The 19,593-nt window shown below is 44.5% G+C and overlaps 1 protein-coding gene across 6 annotated transcripts; it reads left to right on the top strand.

Annotated features, from left to right (window-relative positions):
* Positions 1 to 860: 860 nt before the first annotated feature.
* Positions 861 to 19,493, top strand: LOC141986187 (protein FAM47E-like). Of its 6 annotated transcripts, none has more exons than XM_074950436.1 (9): positions 861 to 1,086; positions 1,260 to 1,378; positions 6,809 to 7,187; positions 8,633 to 8,790; positions 10,269 to 10,425; positions 11,019 to 11,225; positions 12,507 to 12,659; positions 14,269 to 14,346; positions 15,191 to 19,493. In XM_074950436.1, coding segments are annotated over exons 2-9 (1,266 nt in total). In that variant the 5' UTR covers positions 861 to 1,086; positions 1,260 to 1,376; the 3' UTR covers positions 15,323 to 19,493. The 6 variants fall into 6 exon arrangements, with proteins under 6 accessions (XP_074806537.1, XP_074806539.1, XP_074806538.1 ...); XM_074950438.1 differs by having other exon boundaries at positions 1,260 to 1,387; XM_074950437.1 differs by having other exon boundaries at positions 10,272 to 10,425; positions 15,191 to 19,492.
* The last annotated feature ends 100 nt before the right edge of the window (positions 19,494 to 19,593 follow it).

Below are 19,593 nucleotides of genomic sequence, written 5' to 3'. Positions count from 1 at the left end.
GCAGAGGTATAACCTGCTCCCTACGATTTACCTTGAGCTGTTTGTCTCCAAGGGCTGATGCCGTTCTGTATTGGCACTATATTACCATTGGGGATGCAGCAGTAGCATGCAGGTAAGTGACGGCATGGGGAGCCGCTATACGCAGTGGTACACAAATGCAAAATCCCCCCTGCGTACGTGTGCAAAACATCTGGCAACACCTTTCATCTGTGTGTTTGTAGTACGCACATCATTGGATTCCAAAACTCTGCTATATACATGTGCACAACAGCTATATAACACCTTTAATCTGTGCATTTGTAATATGCACATAATTATTTTTAATTATTATAGGTCAGATGATTGTCTAATTTCTATATACAAGGGGAGTTGCAGTGGTCAGGAACTAGCTGGATGTGGCCTACTGCCAACTTAATACTCCATTTGGTCTTGATTCTGACACATTTGCTCACAAGATCAGTCCTTACTTACACAAGTAGTTCCATTTAAGTCCATGAGTCAGTGATTGCATTTTCCCTTTAAGTCCTGACCAGATCAGAAATTGTTTGTTTTATTCTTTAAATGAACATTCCCCCACTTGTGCAGAGCAACACTGAAGACAATTTAGCATAATCGTGTGAAGGAAAACATCACCGAAGGAGAACATTATTTCATTTTATAAACATTAGGGACGAATGTCTAGTCAAGTTTTTAATGATAGCGCTTCATGCATGCAAACTCTACTGGTGTGGTGAAATCAAATTTAGCTTTTAATTCTTAAATTGCATTTCACAACAAACTGTTCAAGAATTCTGTGTGCGTGCCAGAGAGAGAGTGAGAGGACTTGTGAGTCTATGGGATTTGGTTTCCACAACAACCAGCTCCAAACATGCCAGCAGTATGCAAGATACACTAGGAGTTTATCACTTCAGCCTGCCTGCCCTGAAGCAACGCTGTAAGAGTTTGTATTTTTAAAAACGTAGCTACACACTTATTTGCTCTGTCACAGAATGGGGAGCATTTTATAAATCCAGTCCATGCATCAGTGACTGAGCTAGATGCCACCTTGCATGTGAGAGTTTTACCCTGAGTTGTGCAACACGTAAGGTATGTATTTTGATTTTTGCAGTTTCAGCTCACAATCAGATTGCAAATGCCATGGTATCCTAACTAATTATTGTAATATACCTCTGGAATTAAACTGTCTGATGCTCAGAGTAAATTGCATGTTTCCTGGAATCTTTTTTTAAAATTTAGATTATATGCAATCTGTTTGATAGATCATCTGGGCTTTGGCAGACCAGGATCATGCTGTAGAGCTGGTAGTATCTGCTGGAAATAAGAATCCTACTCATTCATGCAGGAAGTCCTCCTGAAGTCAATGACTAGGACTTTCCATGTAAGTAAGGTGAGCAGCATTTGGGCCACTGCTACCCATGGATAGTTTTGAACTATTTAAAAACTAGAAGAAAAGATCATTCGGGGCAATAGAAGAGATAAGTGGTGGTAATTCCGAATCAGTGAACATTTTAAGTTCAAGGCATTGGAAGTTTTCAGTGTGACTTCAGTCACATTTCCTCCTTTTCTGAATGTAGCAAAACTAAGATGTGGTGGGCAAACTAGGTGATGGGCAAGTATATATAGATGCAGGATTTAGTTGTTGGTTACTGATTATAATGTTTGGTCCTGTAAGTCTCTCAAAGTATTTATAGGGCCTCCATAGCATTTGAGCACCTCACAATCTTTAATGCTTTTGTCCTCACAACAGCCTGTGAGGTAGGGCAGTGCAATTATCCCCATGGAAGGCCAAGTGACTTGCCTAAGGCCACACCCACAGTCTGTGGTATAGCAGGGAATTGGTCCCAGGTTAACCCCCTAACCACCAGACCATCTTTCATCTCAGTGACATTCCGTACTAAAGCCCTTTAAATGATGACGCAGGAAAAAGAAGATGTCTGTCTATTTTTTTTTTTTTAAAGCGGCATCTGTATTTAAGAATACAATTCTCTTTCTCTCTGTATCCACACATACAGCTCAGCTTGGAAACCCAGTTCTGCACATTTCATTTAAAACAAAAATAAAATGAAAACCGTAGGGTTAGTATTGTAATTCCATAGTAGGGTGACCAGATGTCCCAATTTTATAGGGACAGTCCTGCTTTTTGGGTCTTTTTCTTATATAGGCTCCTATTCCATCCCCCCACCCCCCCAAGTCCCGATTTTTCACATTTCCTGTCTGGTCACCCTATTCCATAGTGTTCAGCAAGTCAGAAAGTTTGCAATATAATTAGACATCGATTTATGATCAAAACAAAATTGAGTACTGGGTTGAACAGGGAAAATGAATCTGCCAGTGCAAATGTGTAGTATAATTATACACAATTCTTTAGCTTGTTTGGTTTTATCAGTCTAACAATACTGTTAGTCCAGTCAATTCCATGTCTGAATTTGCTGAATAAAATTTAACTTTACCATCCAGTCAAATTCAGCTTTTACTTTCTCTCTCTGCACTAATAGGATTTTACATGGTGCATGTATTCTGGGTATTTTAGGAGCTAGATAATGTAATTTATTCTATCCTTAATGCTCCCTGTCTATTAAGCCTCAGATTCTCTTAGAATAATTTTTTGTACTCTGTTCACTAGACAAGTTACACAGTGATTTGAAGAGGTGCACTTGTACACAGTTCTTCAACCAAATGAACATAGGACTTCCCCTTTCCACAGTTTCAAACAGAGTGGTATTCCTATAAAAAGATATGCCAGTGTGACTTTGGCACAAGGGCTCATTATGCTCACTGTACGAAGCAGGATTAGATTTCAGTTGGCACTTCCCGGTCATTAATCCTTTGGTATGTGCTTGCTGTGATTACATTACATTGCACGCAGCACTATTATGTGTTTCGAAATTCACTTTTTGTTTCACACGTAACAAAATGATGTCTAAAACCTTGCTTTGTAATGTATTAAGAGACTGAACAAAGAATAGTTTCTGCATCGTCTTCAGAGTCTTGTCCTCCACCTGTATGTTATGCATGTACAGTATTTCACTTTTGCATTTCTCTAATTTATCCAAGTACCACTCATTTACAAACTGTGGCTTTTATTGTGTGGATACCATTCCCCTCTCATGCTGGACACCTTTATCTTGTGTTATGATGGCCTCCACAATTATTCTATACAAATCTGGTCTCTGCTGTTGGCAGTGTTGCCAACTCTCCTGATTTTAGTGTGAGTGTCACACTGCTTGGTATTTCTTAAATCCCCAGCTCTTAGAGTCATCTGACTGCCTTAAAGCCTCAGCTTTCATTACAAAACATCACGTGTTTATAGCCCTCCCAGTTGCAGAGAAAAGCTTAACAACTTGACGCTAATGGTTCAGAAAACAAAAGGACCCTCAAATTATTAATTTTAAATGTAACTTTAAGATCTAACATCTGTATGTTTGTTTTTGAAGAGGGTGGGGTGTAAACAAGATGGCTTGTTCACCCTTGTATTTGTGCCTCCCTGTTTCACTCTCTAAGGCTGTGTCTCTACACTGGCACTTTCAGCACTAAAACTTTAGTCGTTCAGGGGTGTCAAAAAACACCCCCCGAGCGACAAAAGTTTTAGCGCTGAAAAGCACCAGTATAGACAGCACTTTATTGCCGGGAGCTGCTCTCCGGGCGATAAAGCTACCACTGCTCGTTTGGGTGTTTTGGCTAGAACCTGACCTGTAATAGAGTCTCGCCGGTGGCAAACCGCGTATGCTATCTCTGCTCCAGAAAACCACTCCACCACCACATATTTCCAAAGTGAAAGTCAATTAGTTTAGGATCAAGGCAATTCGCAAGAGGAAAACAGAAACCAACCCCGTAGTCCACACCCTTCAGTTGGGTTTTACTTTCCTATTTCTCCCTGGGACTTGGTAAAACATAGTAAAACCTTTTCACTCCATCCCTGCTCCCTGAGATCTTGACACATAGAGGCAACCATCCCCAGGCCTTCCTCTTGCCTTCTCCCCCACAACCACACTTTAAACCTGCCCCTAGCTCCACCAAGGGGATGGGAGATGCCCTGCCTTACTGGACCCTGTAGTTTTTATACTTTGAGGCCTTGTGACAGGAAGTTGGGGTGAAACACTGCACATACCCCTAGACTCGACCAGTCAGTGTTCGAGCATAGTAAGTGAGAGAACCCAAGACATTGTAACATTCAGGCTTTATTTCTTCCTCCATATGCTGCCCTCTCATCAAGAGTTCTCCAAGTTCCTAGACATTATCCTCTCCATGAGCACGCTGGCCTACTATAACACCCCCTACTGGGAAGCTATCTGTCATAATATCCATTTGTCAGCTTTGCGAGAGCAAAATTTACATATCACCCTATATACGTTCCTTGCAGAAAGTCTCTGTGTGGGCCTTACTGTCACGCCTCCTGCTCTCGCTGACAAACAGCTGTTTTTAACCATTGCCCTGCAATGGGACAGTTAACACTTCCCTAAGCGTACCTGTTCCAGGTAGTGGGACGTGCAGGCCTCACTTCCCTAAGTGCCGTCAACAGCTTTGTAGGCCATAGAGAAGGGCATGGTCATGTATGATGTAACAATAGCAGCCAGCGAGTAACAGAAATCCCTTGGCTCACGGTCCCTCTTCTAATAGACCAAAGAGAAGCTAATCAACTTGTCCCACTTTGCATAAGTGGTAACTGTACTCTGTGGAATTGATGGTATCCAGTGGGTCTCAAACTTCATTGCACCGCGACCCCCTTCTGACAACAAAAATTACTACATGACTCCAGGAGGTGGGACTGAAGCCTGAACCCGCCCAAGCCCCACTGCCATGGGTGGGGGGGCCAAAGCCTGAGGCCCACCACTCCAGGCAGGGGGGCCAAAACTGAAGCTCAAGGGCTTTAGCCCCAGGCAGGGGGCCAGTAACCTGAGTCCTGCCACCCAGGGCGGAAGCCATTGGGCTTTGGTTTCGGCCCTGGGCAGTGGGGCTCGGGCTTCAGCAAACAATCCATTTCCTTGCAAAGGTTTGTTAGCAATGAAGATACACACAGTAGCAGGGAGCATCTCCAGACAGGCTGGCCTGTAATAAAACAATATTACACTGGAAGTGGAGAAAGAGCAGAAGAAAGTTCCACTCTAAACCATAGGATTTATTGTATACTGGAAACATCACTGATCTGAAAATGTTCCTGATCTGGTGAACTGGTGTGATCCTCCAACTGCCCTTTCCTTTAAGCAGATTGCCATCAAATTTTTCCCCTTTCCTTCTCTAGCCTTAGGTGACTGGAATATATTTGGTCCTCTGTTTAATAACTTGGTAAAATAACTTTTGCAAACAAAAAAGCAACCAAACACACTGACACCTAGCACATAAATAGTGATTTTCTGTGTCTTATAACTTAGCCAAATCTGGTGACACTTCATACCACAGGACCATCTCCCTGCCAAATTGCAAGTTCTGTTCCAAACCATTGAGGCATTATAGGCAGAAACTGTAAAAGCACTTAAACCTCATTGAAAGTCAATGGCACTTAGATTCCCCATTTTCTAAGTCTGCTTTGAAAATGGGACTTTGGTGCTTTTGAAAAAAATTGCCCTAGAGCTATTAAAAAAAACAACAACCACATAAATTCTAAATTGGTAAAACTACTGTTGTCCCTGATCTTGTTCTTAGAAATGACTAAATCATTTTCAGTGAAACTTAAAAACAATAATTTCAGTTTGAGGCACAGACCATGAGTGACTGATTTCAGCCTGAGCAGTGAAAATTTGTCAACGTCCCGGGCATTGAAGTCACATAGCAATGAGGTGTAATGACAACCTGAATAGCAGCACTGGTCAAAAATTTTCCAACCAACAGTTTTCCCATTAAAAAAACATAAATGCACATTTGACAAAATCTAAAAGTGTCATGGGAATGTATCAATTTCCACAAAGCTTTTGCTAGAATTATCACATTTCATTTTGACTTTATCGTTTTGGTTTGACGATCACTTCAATTTTGATAGTACAGTAGTCCCTCAGAGTTATGAACATGATGGGAATGGAGGTTATTCGTAACTCTCAAATGTTCATAATTCTGAACAAAACATTCTGGGGGTTCTTTCAGAAGTTTACAACTGAACATTGACTTCATACAGCTTTGAAACTTTACTACGAATAAGAAAAATGCTGCTTTCCCTTTATTACTTTTAGTCGTTAACATTGAACAGAGTACTGCACTGTATTTGCCTTTTTTTTTTTTTTTTTTTGGTCTCTGCTGCTGCCTTGCGTACTTCCAGTTCCAAATGAGGTGTGTGGTTGACCGGTCAGGTCATAACTCTGGTGTTCGCAACGCTGAGGTTCTATAGTATATAATATACTATACATTAAATAAACTGTAACATATAAACCATAATATATCAGTAGAAATGATAAAGTAGAAACAAAATGTTTCAACCTTATCTAAATCAAGGCTTTTGATAAAAATGAAATATGTCAGAATATTTTATTTTGCAAAAAATTCCCAGATTTTGACATTTTTGTCCCAATTTTGGACAAAACCAAATGTCAACATTTCCCCAGGATGGCAATTATGTCATTTGGCCAGCTCTACTTTATAGGGTCAACTACCAGCTTCCCCTAGAGCAGTTCTTCGGGCCAAGCTTTTCTCTGAGGTTGAGTGATGGAACAGGCTTGTCCCCTGGACAATGTGTGCCAACATGGTGGAGTTGCTTAGCCATTTGGAATTTGAATGTTTAACAGCACTGCAAATAAGAACACCAGAGAGACTCCAGTGATGTTCATGTGCTTAATTAAAAGCCCCATTACTTTCAGCACCGACCAGAAGTGTTTGCTTTCAGGGACCAGGGGAAAATGCCATCTAAGTACTTTCAGGAACACAACAAACGGAAGTTTTCGGATTCCCTTAACAGCCAGCGCTGGAGATTCTTGAAAAGTGGCCTGGATGATTTCAGAAGCGGCTTCCCTCCGCCATCTGACAACATCTTCATCTGTGGCACAAAGGGGCCTGTACCGATTGTTCTGCGTAATCCCGCATATGATGCTTCACGCATGGCCCAGCAGAAGGGAAGGAGAAAGTGCACCAAAACCCAAGTCAGCCCTTCCAAGCTCAGTCCATTGCAGAAATCCAGGCGGGATCACATTGCACAGACAGAATACTGCCTGATCCAGCACCCCCTAGCCCTCTACCCTCATCTGGAAGAAAGCGTCCCTCCAGAGGTAAAGGCCCTGTGATTGCTGCTGTTCTTCTTTCAGACAAGTGTCCTTCTGGCAAGTTTTAAACACAAAAATAACCCAGTTGTCAGCTGTTCCTTATATAGAAAATCTGCAGAATATATGACTCATCATGGCAAGGTGAATGATCTTAATAATAGTGAGAGATCTGAACTGGCAACAGTTTTGAGTTTTGTTACATTATTTGCAGTCAGTGACCCTATCCCCATTCATTTGTCAAAATGTAACATGAGAAAGCATTATTTTAAAAGGGCTGCTTTAGAAGTCAAGCACACGGGGCTGTATTGAGGCTGTATTTAGGTAGCCAAAATTAAGTTATTACCAGACATCAGATATCACTGGACATTCCATGACAGTAAGTGTCTCTGCTCAAAATGAAAGAGCTAAGAGTTTGACCAAGACACCAGAGCGAGTCCTGACCTGATCCAACTCCCGTTCTTCCCCAGCCTGTCTCTCGAACAGCCCCATCTTCCTCCAGCCTCTGTCCCTGCCCATTCCCTGCCTCATGCAAAGAAGCAGCAGAGAGTAGTCAGCACACAGTTCTACCTCGGGTTTGGGGCAGGGAGCCTCTGGTACAGAGCTCAGAGGGACTCTGTACAGGCAAGCTGGGGGAAGACAGTGAAGGTGAGTGGGAGAGTTAACATGGTCATTTGGAGAGGAAGGGACCAGGCAAAGGGACAGGGTTAGTCTCATGTTGGGAGAGGGGCATGGGAGAGAGGAGTTCATGGCAAGCATGCTCCTCGTCAGGGCAGAATGTTATGGAGGAACGTACTGGGGTAAGGTTAAGAAGCAATAAGATCATCAGGAGAGTGTATTTAGTGTGTCAGGTGAACTCTTCAAAATTTGAGGGGTAAATGAGGAATCTTGGGTCTGATCAGTGAGACCCCAGGTCACAGCTTAGACTCAACTTCTGTCCTTGGGTTATGAAACAAAGGGACTTTTGATGAGATTAAAGGCAGTAAATTCAAAACCAATGAAAGAAAAATCTTTCACCCAATGTATGAGTAGACTGTGGAACTCACTCCCACAGTATACTGTTCAAGCCAAGAGCTTAGCATGAATCAAAGAAGGACTGGACATTTATATGGATAACTATCCAGAGATACAGTAGTTAATGCTAAACAAGGTTTTGGAAGGGATGTAAAAGCTTATGCTTCAGGTATGACACCAATCTCTAACTAGTGGGGGATTGGATGAGTCCTTCATGGGGGCAGATTATCCCACATCTGCCAACTGAGGGGTTTCTTGCACCTTCCTCTGAGGCATCTGGTGTCTGGGACAGGTGAGTGTACTAAATGGACAATAGGACTGATTCCACGTGGTTATTGCTATGCTGTCCAGGGGCTCTGTTTGTAATGTGCCCCCTTACGCAGTCTCCATAGGAACTGCGCTGGTGTGAATACCGTGCTCTGTTCTTGTTTGGCTCTCAGCTTTTCGAAGAGGTTGTGGGCATCCTGGATCCTGAGATGCGCTTGAATAGGGAAGGTGGATATGAGGATTGTGACCGGGAGAGCCACACTCCTCAGCAAGTGCTGTATCAGCTGGAGGATGGGAAAAGTAAAGAAGCATGTCCCAGGTCATCAGCACTGTGAGTACTGGACGGGACAGTGCGTGCAGCACCAGGGCCAACTGAATCCACTTTCTGCTGCTGGGCCTGGGTTCAGTTCAGTCCAATCTCTCTCCTCTGAATGTAGCTGTATTGAAAGAGAGGTGTTGCCTGTTTCTAAGGCTGGGGGTACTCCATACTCTGTGCCAATTCACCTTCAGAGAGTCTTGCCTGTCAGAGAGCATGTTTCACAGCCATGCAGAAGAACTGGGTCAGGGAGTGACTGTGGAAACCCATGTTCCCCAGATAGGTGGAGAACAGACATGGCCGATGCATGACTTTTAAAGTGTCTGTTTACACATGTGATATGGTAACGGTGCCAACTAGGGCCAGACACAGGTGAATTCTCTGCTGATGTACACCCCACGTAACCCTGACAAAGTCAGTGGTGTTTCATGGGACAAAAGTCAGCACAGAGCTTGGCACATAGCGCAAAACAAGTTTCCCCACATTACTCTCTTCTGCAAATACATCTTAATCCTGACACATAGCCCCCAGCTATGTCAATCCTGGTACTTTCCTGTGCAGAGATGGACAGTTGTCACATTTCCTTTCCATATTTGTAACCTTTGTACAGTATTTTTTACTGGTGTGTCCAAAAAGAGTTTGGGAGTCATCTAGACGCACATAATATAGCTTGAAGTGGTCAGTGTTTTGAGAAACACCTTGTGTCTTTTCCTGAAAAATATTTCTTGGGTCAACCTTTTTAACAAAACCCGATACCAAAGGGATGGTATTTTTAGTTGATGTTGGTCCTGCTTTGAGCAGGGGATTGGACTAGATGACCTCCTGAGGTCTCTTCCAACCCTAATATTCTATGGTTCTATGATCACAAAATACCCTTACTTGCATCCTTCAGATTATACTGAGTATAAACAGATGTCCTAGAATGCATGAGTTAGTCTTGCCCGGAGGCCGATATCAGCAATGTGGTCACATTGTGCCGCGTGCTGTACAAAACCACAAGGAGACAGTCCAACTCCAGAAGAGTTCACAGTCTAAATCAAGACAAGACATTAAGTAGTGATACAACAAGCAGGTAAGGGAGGATGAAGATTACAGTGACAGAACGGGGTAGTAACAGACATATATCATTTGCCAGTTTGAAGGGTTGTTTGTTTTTAGCCAGATTACTTTTTTCCCTCACAAAAATGCAGATCTGAATGTAGGCCTGGCCTTCAAAACATGGGACTTTCTCACTAGGTGTAGGATAGGTGACTTCCCTATGTTTGTGAGACCAATTTGAACCAAGTCCTCCAGAGGTGAAAATTTAATGCATGAAATCACTGTGCTATTTTACTCCCAACTGTGCAAGTCATTTGGACCATCTGTGATCCAAGATAAACACAAGTTTTATGTGATCCTCTGTAGTAGTTACTGTGTTGTGCCAGTTATTACTGGGTCTTGTTTGTGCTAATCAAAGACATTTAGATGATATTTTATGACATTAATATCTTAAGTAGCAAAGAGTCCAAAGACAAGAATCCGCAGTGCACCTACCTGTCCAAGAAAGAGGTAGCAGCAAGGGAAAAGGAGGCCAGTCTGAGCTACATTCCTCCCCTGGATGAGAACGTAAGGCGAGTGACTAAGGAGTTTTGTGACTGGGTGGCTTCTCTGGTAAGTAAAAGAACCTGTAAAACCCCACACTCTCATTCCAGAAATGCAGTGATCAAGATTTAGGCCAATGTTCTCCCGACTTGGGAACCTAAATAGGACTTTGGATGCTTAGCTTCAGGCACCCAAGTCTGGAAATGTTCGTCCTAATGTACAGGAACATTTGGGGCATAACTGAGCTCAACCAGCTGGAAAGCAAGCAAACAACAAATGGCTTATTCTGGAATACTGTCATGTCAATTTGTTTACTCAGAGCATTTCCCTGCAGAGGGGGACGTAGTGTACTTGTCTGATTTCATATAGCTGCTCCATTCTGTAGTCACATCCATTTATTTGATCAACATTAGTTCACCAATTCGTGTATGGTTGTTAAATCAACTTTAAATGTGCCTACAGATTACTATGAAGGGCACATTTTAAACATGTAAAAATCAATAGAATCAGCAGAAATCAGTTGTGGCTCGAGAGATATACCTTGGCTATCCTAAGGAAGATGAGGTCTGGGGATATGAGTGCTGGGCTAATCAAACCAGAATGACAGGGAGAGAAGCTGCTTTCTCCCACTCTTACGCTGTGCACTTGGGTTATTACTGCAGGGAGGAGAAAAATACAAAGTGGATGAAGCCACCATTCTGAGCTTGTTTGACACTGGATATGAAACCAAGCTGGTGCTGTCTGTGCCCATCCATGTTGTGGAACTAAACAACGTGCCAGCAGAGCTGAGAAAGTATGTGGGTGTTTCACCTCCGCTGACTGCTGTCAAGAGTCCTCTTCGTACCAGGTGCCATCCAGGCCTTGCCAAGGTAAATAGGCCTGGACCTACATTTTCAGATGTTTCTAGTTATTTTAGGAGCCTTAATTTTTGGGTGCCCAGCTTGATATGTTAAAGGGGCCTGGTTTTCCAGAAGTGCTGAGTACCTGCCTTCTGAAAAACAGGTTCCTCTAAGGTGTTTGAAGCTGGGCACCAAAAATTGAGGCACTCAAAAGCGCTGTCTGTTTTGAACATTTGTGGACGCTTATTTTTGCATGGGGCAATACACTAGAAAAAGGGCAAGATGGGAACTGGGAACATCATTTAGGGCCTAACCGTACAGTCCCTTTACCAGCCAAACTGCCACTGACTCTCAGAAGTTTTGCTTATATAAAGTACCTGATCCATGCCCGCTGATGTTAATTGAAAGACTGTAGTTGAACTCAGTAAGCTGTGGATCAGGTCCAGAATTGCAGGCTCCCAGCCAATGGGCCAAATTCAGCAGTGGTGTGAGATGGTATATTTAGACCTTCTGAAACCTATGCTGGGGTAACTTGCAGACTGAGGACTGGGGAGCAAGTTCAAGTTAAACGTACAGGATGACCACCTTTTAACTTACAAATTCTAACCCCTCCTGTTCATGGCTTTTCTTGTTACACGCTTTCATCTTAATCACCTAAAACTTGGGCAAAACGTTATCTACTAGCCACAGACCACTTGTGTCAAAGCTGAAGAGGAAGTGACATTTCTGACAATTTTAGGGGAGAGGGCAAAGTTGGGCTAGATCTAGGCTTATAACAGAAAGCAAATCACAAACGGAGCTATGGAGAGACTACTGCTTCTCCAAAATTGTAGCTAGTTTTGCTTTAGAGACCATGATGGAAAGACGTTCACTAGGTCAGTGACTCCAGAGCTGTGATTCTCTGAGACATCCCTGATCATCCACAAAATTAACAAGTCTGAGATGAGAACCACGCGGTAGTTGCCTGCCTGGGATGAAGGGAGGGGTTCTGTGAGTGGATTGCTGTCTTGTGTGGATCCTTGCCTAATGCTGTTGCAATACAAAGAAAAATCAATAAGAGCTGGTAATTATTAGAGATAATCAATGAAACATTCACACTTGTAGCAGGGCTAGGACTTATACCTGCTGTAGATACCAATGGAGACATAATCAGCTGTACTTGATCCATCTCACATTCAATGAGTGCCGGATCCCATCCGTTCATGAGGTCTGACATTCCATCCAGACAAAAGCAGTGGTTCACATACACATGGTAGGAGGAGAGGCAAACACAAACAGGACTAGAGAGTATTACCAATTATCTTTTTACAGGGTCCATCCCAACCAAAATGGGAGAAGATCAGGTATGGAGCCTGGTACCTTGAACCAAAAACATGGAGAAAACAGAGAGCAAACGAACCTTTAGAGGATCCAAACACAGCAGTTGATGCCTTTCATAATTTAAGGAACCAGTTTGGTGAAAAGGTACTGCAAGCACCCCTGGAATCTCTGTGGTATAGTTCTCAACCAAGTTAATGGACTTACATTGTTACTGGAATATGCCTGCACATCATATATTGTCTGACACACTCACAGTTGTGGTCCAGACATGGCAGTTAATTTAGCCCACTCTAAATGGTGGCACAGCAGTGCCTGTATGTGGGCTGCGATTGTAAAAGACAGGTACACACAAACCAGCATTTATTCTGAAGGATTTTGTTTTAATTCAAGTGATTCTTTAATGCGGGTGAGAGTGATTTGCTTGAGTAAATAAGCAGATTAACCAGATCCTTTCCAATGTGGCAAAAATTCATTCCCTGGGAGGGATTAGGCATGTGACATGTCAGCTCAGAAAGCATTGGGTTTTGGCTGCAATAGCCACCCATATAAACAAGGGCTCAAATTCATCATGGATGTAAACAGACAACTCCCCCCTTACCTACCTTAGGGGATGTGATGAGTCATAAAAAATGCTATGATGAAGTGCTACACAGAAGGTCGAGCATTATTATCAGACTGACGGTGAACAGCAGAGGGGCTCATTCTGTGATCACGGCTTTTACATTTTGTTCTAGCAAACAAGTGTCCAAGTGGTGCTAACCTCCCCCAGACTCCCTAGATTTATGTTTAAGGAACAGTAAAGATAGCCCTGGCCCACTAGAGGGCAGTGCTTCTGAAGTTAAAGTCAAGAGTTTAGCCATTGCTCACTTTGAAAGAGGGGATCAGATTTTTAAAACAATGATTGTCATTCAATCTTGGTTTGTTGAATTACAATGAATAAGTAGCAGGCTCAGTGTTTTCTACTTTAAAGCTGTCAGACAGCATCAGATTCTAGGACCCTTCATAAAGATGCAAAGGGCTTCTTTTGACTCATTCTGATGTCAGACAAGATGGGTTCTGTTAGCTCCAAACCAGGAGTACAAGAAGGTTTGAATGTCTCTGAGAATGAAGGTTAGAGACAGAGGAATCCTGCAAGGAAAAATTGATGGAGACAACCAAGGTCAAAAGAATGCTTAGGTGGAGAATAAGATTCGGGTTTGTTAGTACTGTTTAAGATAACAATAAAGGCAAAGCCCAAGGAGGTAAGTTTGAAACAGATCCTGTGTTAGGAGCAGGATGGGAGGTCTGCTTCATCTGAAAACTTTACAAAATCTGTTGATCCTTGATTTGATAAGGCATTTCTTGAAAAACAAGGTACAGTTCAACTGCAAGTTATTGGGCTCGATAGTGTTCACTTACATAGTAAGGAAGAATAATTTCCTCCTCTGCAAGAATTCCTGGGTGAGTTCTATGGCCTGTGTTATACAGGAGGTCAAGCTAGGTGACCATAAATTTGATTATGATTTATTTTTAAAAAATCACACTTCAGGATTGTGAAGTAACCAGATCTCTATAAAAACAGCAAATCAGAAATCAGTTAAGCTAATTAAAATGCCTAATGGTTAATTGGTGTTTGTTGTAGTGATGAGAATGTCACAGAAATCCCCTTTGTGGTTGACTCAATGAGGGTGTAAATAAAAATAAGTTTCACAGGCTTATTTTAAATTTTCCCTTCATAAGAAGCTGTTCAAGTCTATTTTGGAAATTCCCCTAGGAGGCAGAGCTCATGCAGCTCCATGGAACACACGCTTTTAAGGAATTCCTCGAAAGGAAGGGCTACCGGAAGCCTGAGGTAAGTCAGTGAGAGTGTAACAGCTGGTCGATATGATCACAACGGCATGGGCCGTGGTGCCCTAGGTCTGTGTGTTCAAGAATCAGCGCTGTGCTTGCTGTAGCTCTGTTCAGGCTCCATTGTTTCTAGCCCACGTGGACAGGGATTTTTAGTCTCAGACCCATATGAGAAGCTGGTTATACAGCCATGCTATGCATTAGCAACGGGTGTAATTTATGGGCCCCATCCACACAACAAGGTGTAACATATCCGGGTACCATGCTACAATGTGCTTTGGTTCTGCTCAAGCAAGCCAGAAACAGTGCTCTTAGCTCGGGGGCCAGATTCAAAACCCTGATGCAAGTTTATGCCACTTCACATAGCCAGACTGCTAATACCAGGCCTGCATTTGTCCCCAGTGCAGTTAACACAGCTTGGATAAATCAGTTCTCCCTAAGAAAACTAAGAAAAAATACGCACTGCTTAGGGAAATAGCTTAAACCCTGCTGTTAATAGCTGTGTTGGAACAGTGCTGCTGCCATTTGGACAGGATTTTTATAAGGTGTAAGCATAAGGGAAGCTTGCACTTCTGTTGTTACCTGTATGATAACTGTGCGTATACAGAAAATTTCATTATTGTGGGCTATCAGGCACCATTCCATCAGGTCTGAACTGCTTTCATTAAAAAAAAAAATCTATATGTAAACACAAATCACACTGGTTTCTTGATCCCCTGCAATTTCTTTAAAATATTTTTGTATTAATCAGCCATTTAAGTGCATTGCTGGTAATTGTGTGTGTGTGTGTGTGTATATGTATATATACATATATATGTGTGTGAGTATGTATGTATGTTTTGTTTTAGTTCCTTCTGCGGATGCTGGCTGCAGGGGATGCTAATGGAGCACAAGAGTGGACTTCAAAGGGCTACAAGAAAGAGTCTCTGAAGAGACCCGAGGGGATCAGAGAAGGCTCTTCCTCCACAATTGTTAATTAACACAGAGTTCGGACTTTATTCACAAGAAACAGAAGAACTCGTGAAGCTGCTCCTGGAAGCGCCCGTAATAGTCATCTCAAAGATAGGTTGATTGTTTCCTTCTTTAGAAGTTGCTAGTCAAATATAGTTTAAAGAGAACTACTTGGATTAATGAATTCCAGACACATTCCAGCTGTCCTGGCTGCTCAGCCACGGTAAAAGAGTGGCTGGGACACCCAGTTACGTTCGAGAGATTTCAGCTCGATTCTGCTGCCCTAATTTGGTTAAGAATCATGGTCTGGTTTGTTACTTGCTAAGTACTCATTGCTGTACAGAGCAGAAGGAAGTTGAAGTTGTCCTCTCCCGTAAGGAGCTTGCAATCCAGCTACTAGATTGTTTCTTTAGGTGCATAAATGTTACCAATCTAGGTACCCGCAAGAAGCATAGTGTCTCAAACCAAGTCTACGCTAGACAAGCTTTGCCTTCAGAGGAAACCCACCCAGTGCTCTGGGCAGTGTAGCGTATACCGTACCCCAAGTGAAATAAGTTGTACGGCAAAAACACTTTTAGGACACTGTCTACACTATGGCTTCTACTGGTATAGAAATTCATTTTAAAAGAAAAATCACCCCCTTTAACCAATGTTCTTGTATCAGCAAGAGTTCTAGTGAAGACCGGGCCTCAGAGGCAGAATTTCTGCCTTGCTTACTGTTTGCACCAGGCATAGGTGTGGGAAATAAGGATGCGGGGGGTGCTGCAGCACCCCCAGGTTTTGTGCCTGGCCACTGGCCCTGCACCTCTGCAGCCCACCATCCCGGCCACTGGCCCCTGCCGCCCACCATCCCGGCCGCCGTCCCCTCTGCTGCTAGGGGGCTCCACTGCCAGCCCCGGGCCCGCTCAGCCACTTGCCCCGGGTCCCACTCAGCCACTTGCCCCATGCCCAAGGGCTCCGCTGCTGGCCCCAAGGTCCCACCCGGCCACCAGCCCTGGATGCAGGGTCCTGGCCGCTGGCCCCAAGGTCCTGTCCCCCAAAACCTGGATCCCGGCCACTGGTCCCTGGGTCCTGGCTGTCAGCCTTGGGATCCTGGCCACTGGCCTCGCATGAGAGGTCCTGGCTGCCGGCCCCACGCCTGGGGCTCCACACCCGCCTCTAGCTGGGGCCTCAGCCTCTGCCGCCTTATCCCTGTCTGCGTCCCCTCTTCCCGGAGCCACAGCCCCGTTCATCTGGATGTACATTTCAGTCTTTACCGCAGATTGTCCAGCCAGCCCACCCTGCTTCCAGCTTTGGAATAAACGTAGATTTCCCTTTACTAAAAGGGTCTCTAAAAAGCTAGCAAAAATCTCTTTCTTTGTCTCAAACTAGTGGGAGCAGCCCCACACAGTTACAAATTAAAATGAGGACAACAAACTCACCTTCCTCCCAGTGTCTAGGGACAAAAATAGTTCTGGTCAATACATCCCTATGCATCCTGACACAGAAATTATTGCAAATGGGAGATGCACTGGAAAAGAACCATGTCTGATCTGATAGGCCAACGGCAGAGACGTCAGGAGGGGGCACCACCTACCACAGTGGCGGCGGCAGCAGCAGGAAGCCCTGCCTCACCGAAGTGGTTAGATAAAGAACAGAGATGGAATATTTTCTTAATGACAGTCATGTCTATTGCATCAGACACGATTACTCACATATCCCAGTCCTGCAAGCTACATAGTGATCTAAAGTCTTTGCCAATTAACGTATCCCTCATCAGTGTTCCAAGGTTCGCTAGGCAGCACCTAAGCGCTCTCCTCCTCTAACACGAACAGGAGAGCCTGTGTTATAAACGGCCTCTTCCCAGCATGTTGTGCTAAGAGGAGATGAACTGTTTCCTCACTCCATCAGTAGAGCGAGCCTGCTCTGTATTACTTCCCTGGGTGAATTCTTCAGCCAGGGAAGGACCAATCTCTCAGCCGGTTTTCTGTTTGGCTGGTTTGTTTGCTTGGTTGGGGCTTTTTGCCTAAACCCAGGCCACCCCATCTGATAATGGGTAGGGGGAATCTGAGGTCTAGTTACCCCTTCTTCAGTCTCAGGGTCCCGAATAAACGATTTGGAGGGACTCAGTCCTGCTTTCTTAAAAATGTGGCGTGAAATCCTGGTGCTACTGAAGTCAGTGGAGCCAGGATTGCACCCCGGTGTTCCCACCTCCCAGGGATGGCTTGCTCTGTTACAAATGGTTATTAGATGAGGTGGGTTTTAGCCCACGAAAGCTTATGCTCAAATAAATTTGTTGGTCTCTAAGGGGCCACAAGTCCTCCTCGTTCTTTTTGCTGAAACAGAAGAGAGGGTCTGAGCATGTAAACCTGCTAGGAAAAGCCTCCTGTTCCTCTTTGCTTTGCTTTTCCCCCCAGACTAGATTCCTCTGTTGGTGTTACTGGGCGCCCCCAACTGTGCTTCAGTAGGGATTCGGGGACCTAGGCTCCAGTTCTGCTCCCTTGGAAATAAAAGGGAAAACTCCCATGGACTTCACAGTAGCAGTACAGGGCTTCTAGTGAGTGATGTGGAGCTAACCTCATGAGTGTGGCCTTATTGCATGTCTTCTGGGACTGTCTTGTTTATTGAAACCAAATTTGTGCCTTCTTCTAACCCCACTTTATTGGGCATAGTATTCTGGGTGGGTTTTTTACACCCTCTGAGAGCACGCGCCCCGCTCTGGTTGTGTAGAACCAGCTATGGGCACAGTTATTCCTACATTTTCAAAGCACTACCCCAGCTTTTGCCCATGAGACTTCCAGTAAAGTCCACTTGAATCCCCCTGGGCGGGGGGGACCACTCTCTGAGCCCAGGTGGGCAGAGTCAGGCTGTGCCCACCCCTCCCACCGGAAGTTAAGAGGCGGAACCAGAACTATAAAGGGCAGGTGCTGGACCTCAGTTGGGCGGCAGCTGCCGGAGGAGACAGACACCTTCTGCCCGTTCCTTAGGCTGGAGACCGAAGAGGAGCCCTGCCGAGCTGAGGGCTGGCCAGAGCTGCCAGTCAACCGAGAAGTCACTGGGACTGCTGCTGGCCATCTACCTCGGAGAAATGGTCAACACCCACAGATCCAGGTACACCCCGAGGGGAGGAAGTGGCCCAGCGACAGCCAACTCCAATGCTGCCTGAAACCTGGTCGGTGTGTTGCGGCTAGGATCCCTGCTGAGCCAGTGCCCTCTGCCACTGTTAGGGCCCTGGTCTGGGACCCAGTAGAACAGAGTGGGCCTGGATCTCTCTTCTCCCCCACCCCACCACTCCACCCCTGGGGTGGCAGCCTCCCCCCTTTAGGCAAAGAGGCCTGCATTTATCGGCCGTCCCACCAGAGCCAGGACGCCCGACTATTTGGTGCTCTGCACCTGAGCCCCTGAACCTTTACTGCTCTGCCCTGCCTGAGGGCTGGAGCACACAGACTGCTTACAGCCTGAAAGCCAGAGCCCCTTCAAACTGTGAGTCTGCTCCCCCCGGAGCCTCACACCAGACTTCGCTAATTCCCTGACCGTGGGCAGCGCCCACTGGCTTCCCACTGACACAGAGGAGGTGACCACCGCTAATCCACTACACTCTGGAAGTCTGTGGCAGAGCAGGGAATTGAACTCAAGTGTCTCAAGTCCTAGGCTAGTGCCCTAACCACTGGACTGTCCATCCTCAGTCTCATTCAAGTGTGACTCCCAGGCACACCCAAAACTCCCACTCTCTTAAAGGCCTTACTCTGATATTTTACCACTAGGAATTTGTTGACAGTCAGAAAGGACCACAGTGGATGCTAAGCCCTGCCCTGAGACAAGGAATATTGAACTTTTGTAACCCTGACCCTAACAGGTGACTGAAGTCCGGAAATAAAATTCAGTCTCTTCCCAGTACTGTTATGTGTCACAAAGCTCCTACATGCTTAATACACTGACATTAGCAAAAGCCCAGAATCTCACAACAAGATGCTCCAAGTTCCTGTGTCCACATTTTAGCCCCCAAATAAGTGGTCTGGCTTTCAGAAGTACTGCGTACCCAGAAAGTCACTGATGTCAAGAGTGCTTTCTCCTTAACCATGTCAGTACACTATAGAAATATTTTATCTTGAAGGCTTTCTTCCTCCTTTGTGTTTTTATTTCTTAATTAATCTGATGAACTATCTTATTTCATAAGCTGGAAAAAATAAAATTTGACATGTATGCCATTTAATGCCAGGCTGTGATATAAATTGGCTCAAAAGGATATTTTAATCTTCTGTGGCCTCTTAGTTTGTTGATCAAATGTGGGTGCTATAAAGATTGTCATCTTGTCAGTAGG

The sequence above is a fragment of the Natator depressus genome, chromosome 4, assembly GCF_965152275.1.
Source record: "Natator depressus isolate rNatDep1 chromosome 4, rNatDep2.hap1, whole genome shotgun sequence".
Lineage (NCBI taxonomy): Eukaryota > Metazoa > Chordata > Testudines > Cheloniidae > Natator > Natator depressus.
The sequence above is the reverse complement of the archived record's forward strand: the minus strand, read 5'-3'. Positions and strand labels throughout refer to the sequence as shown.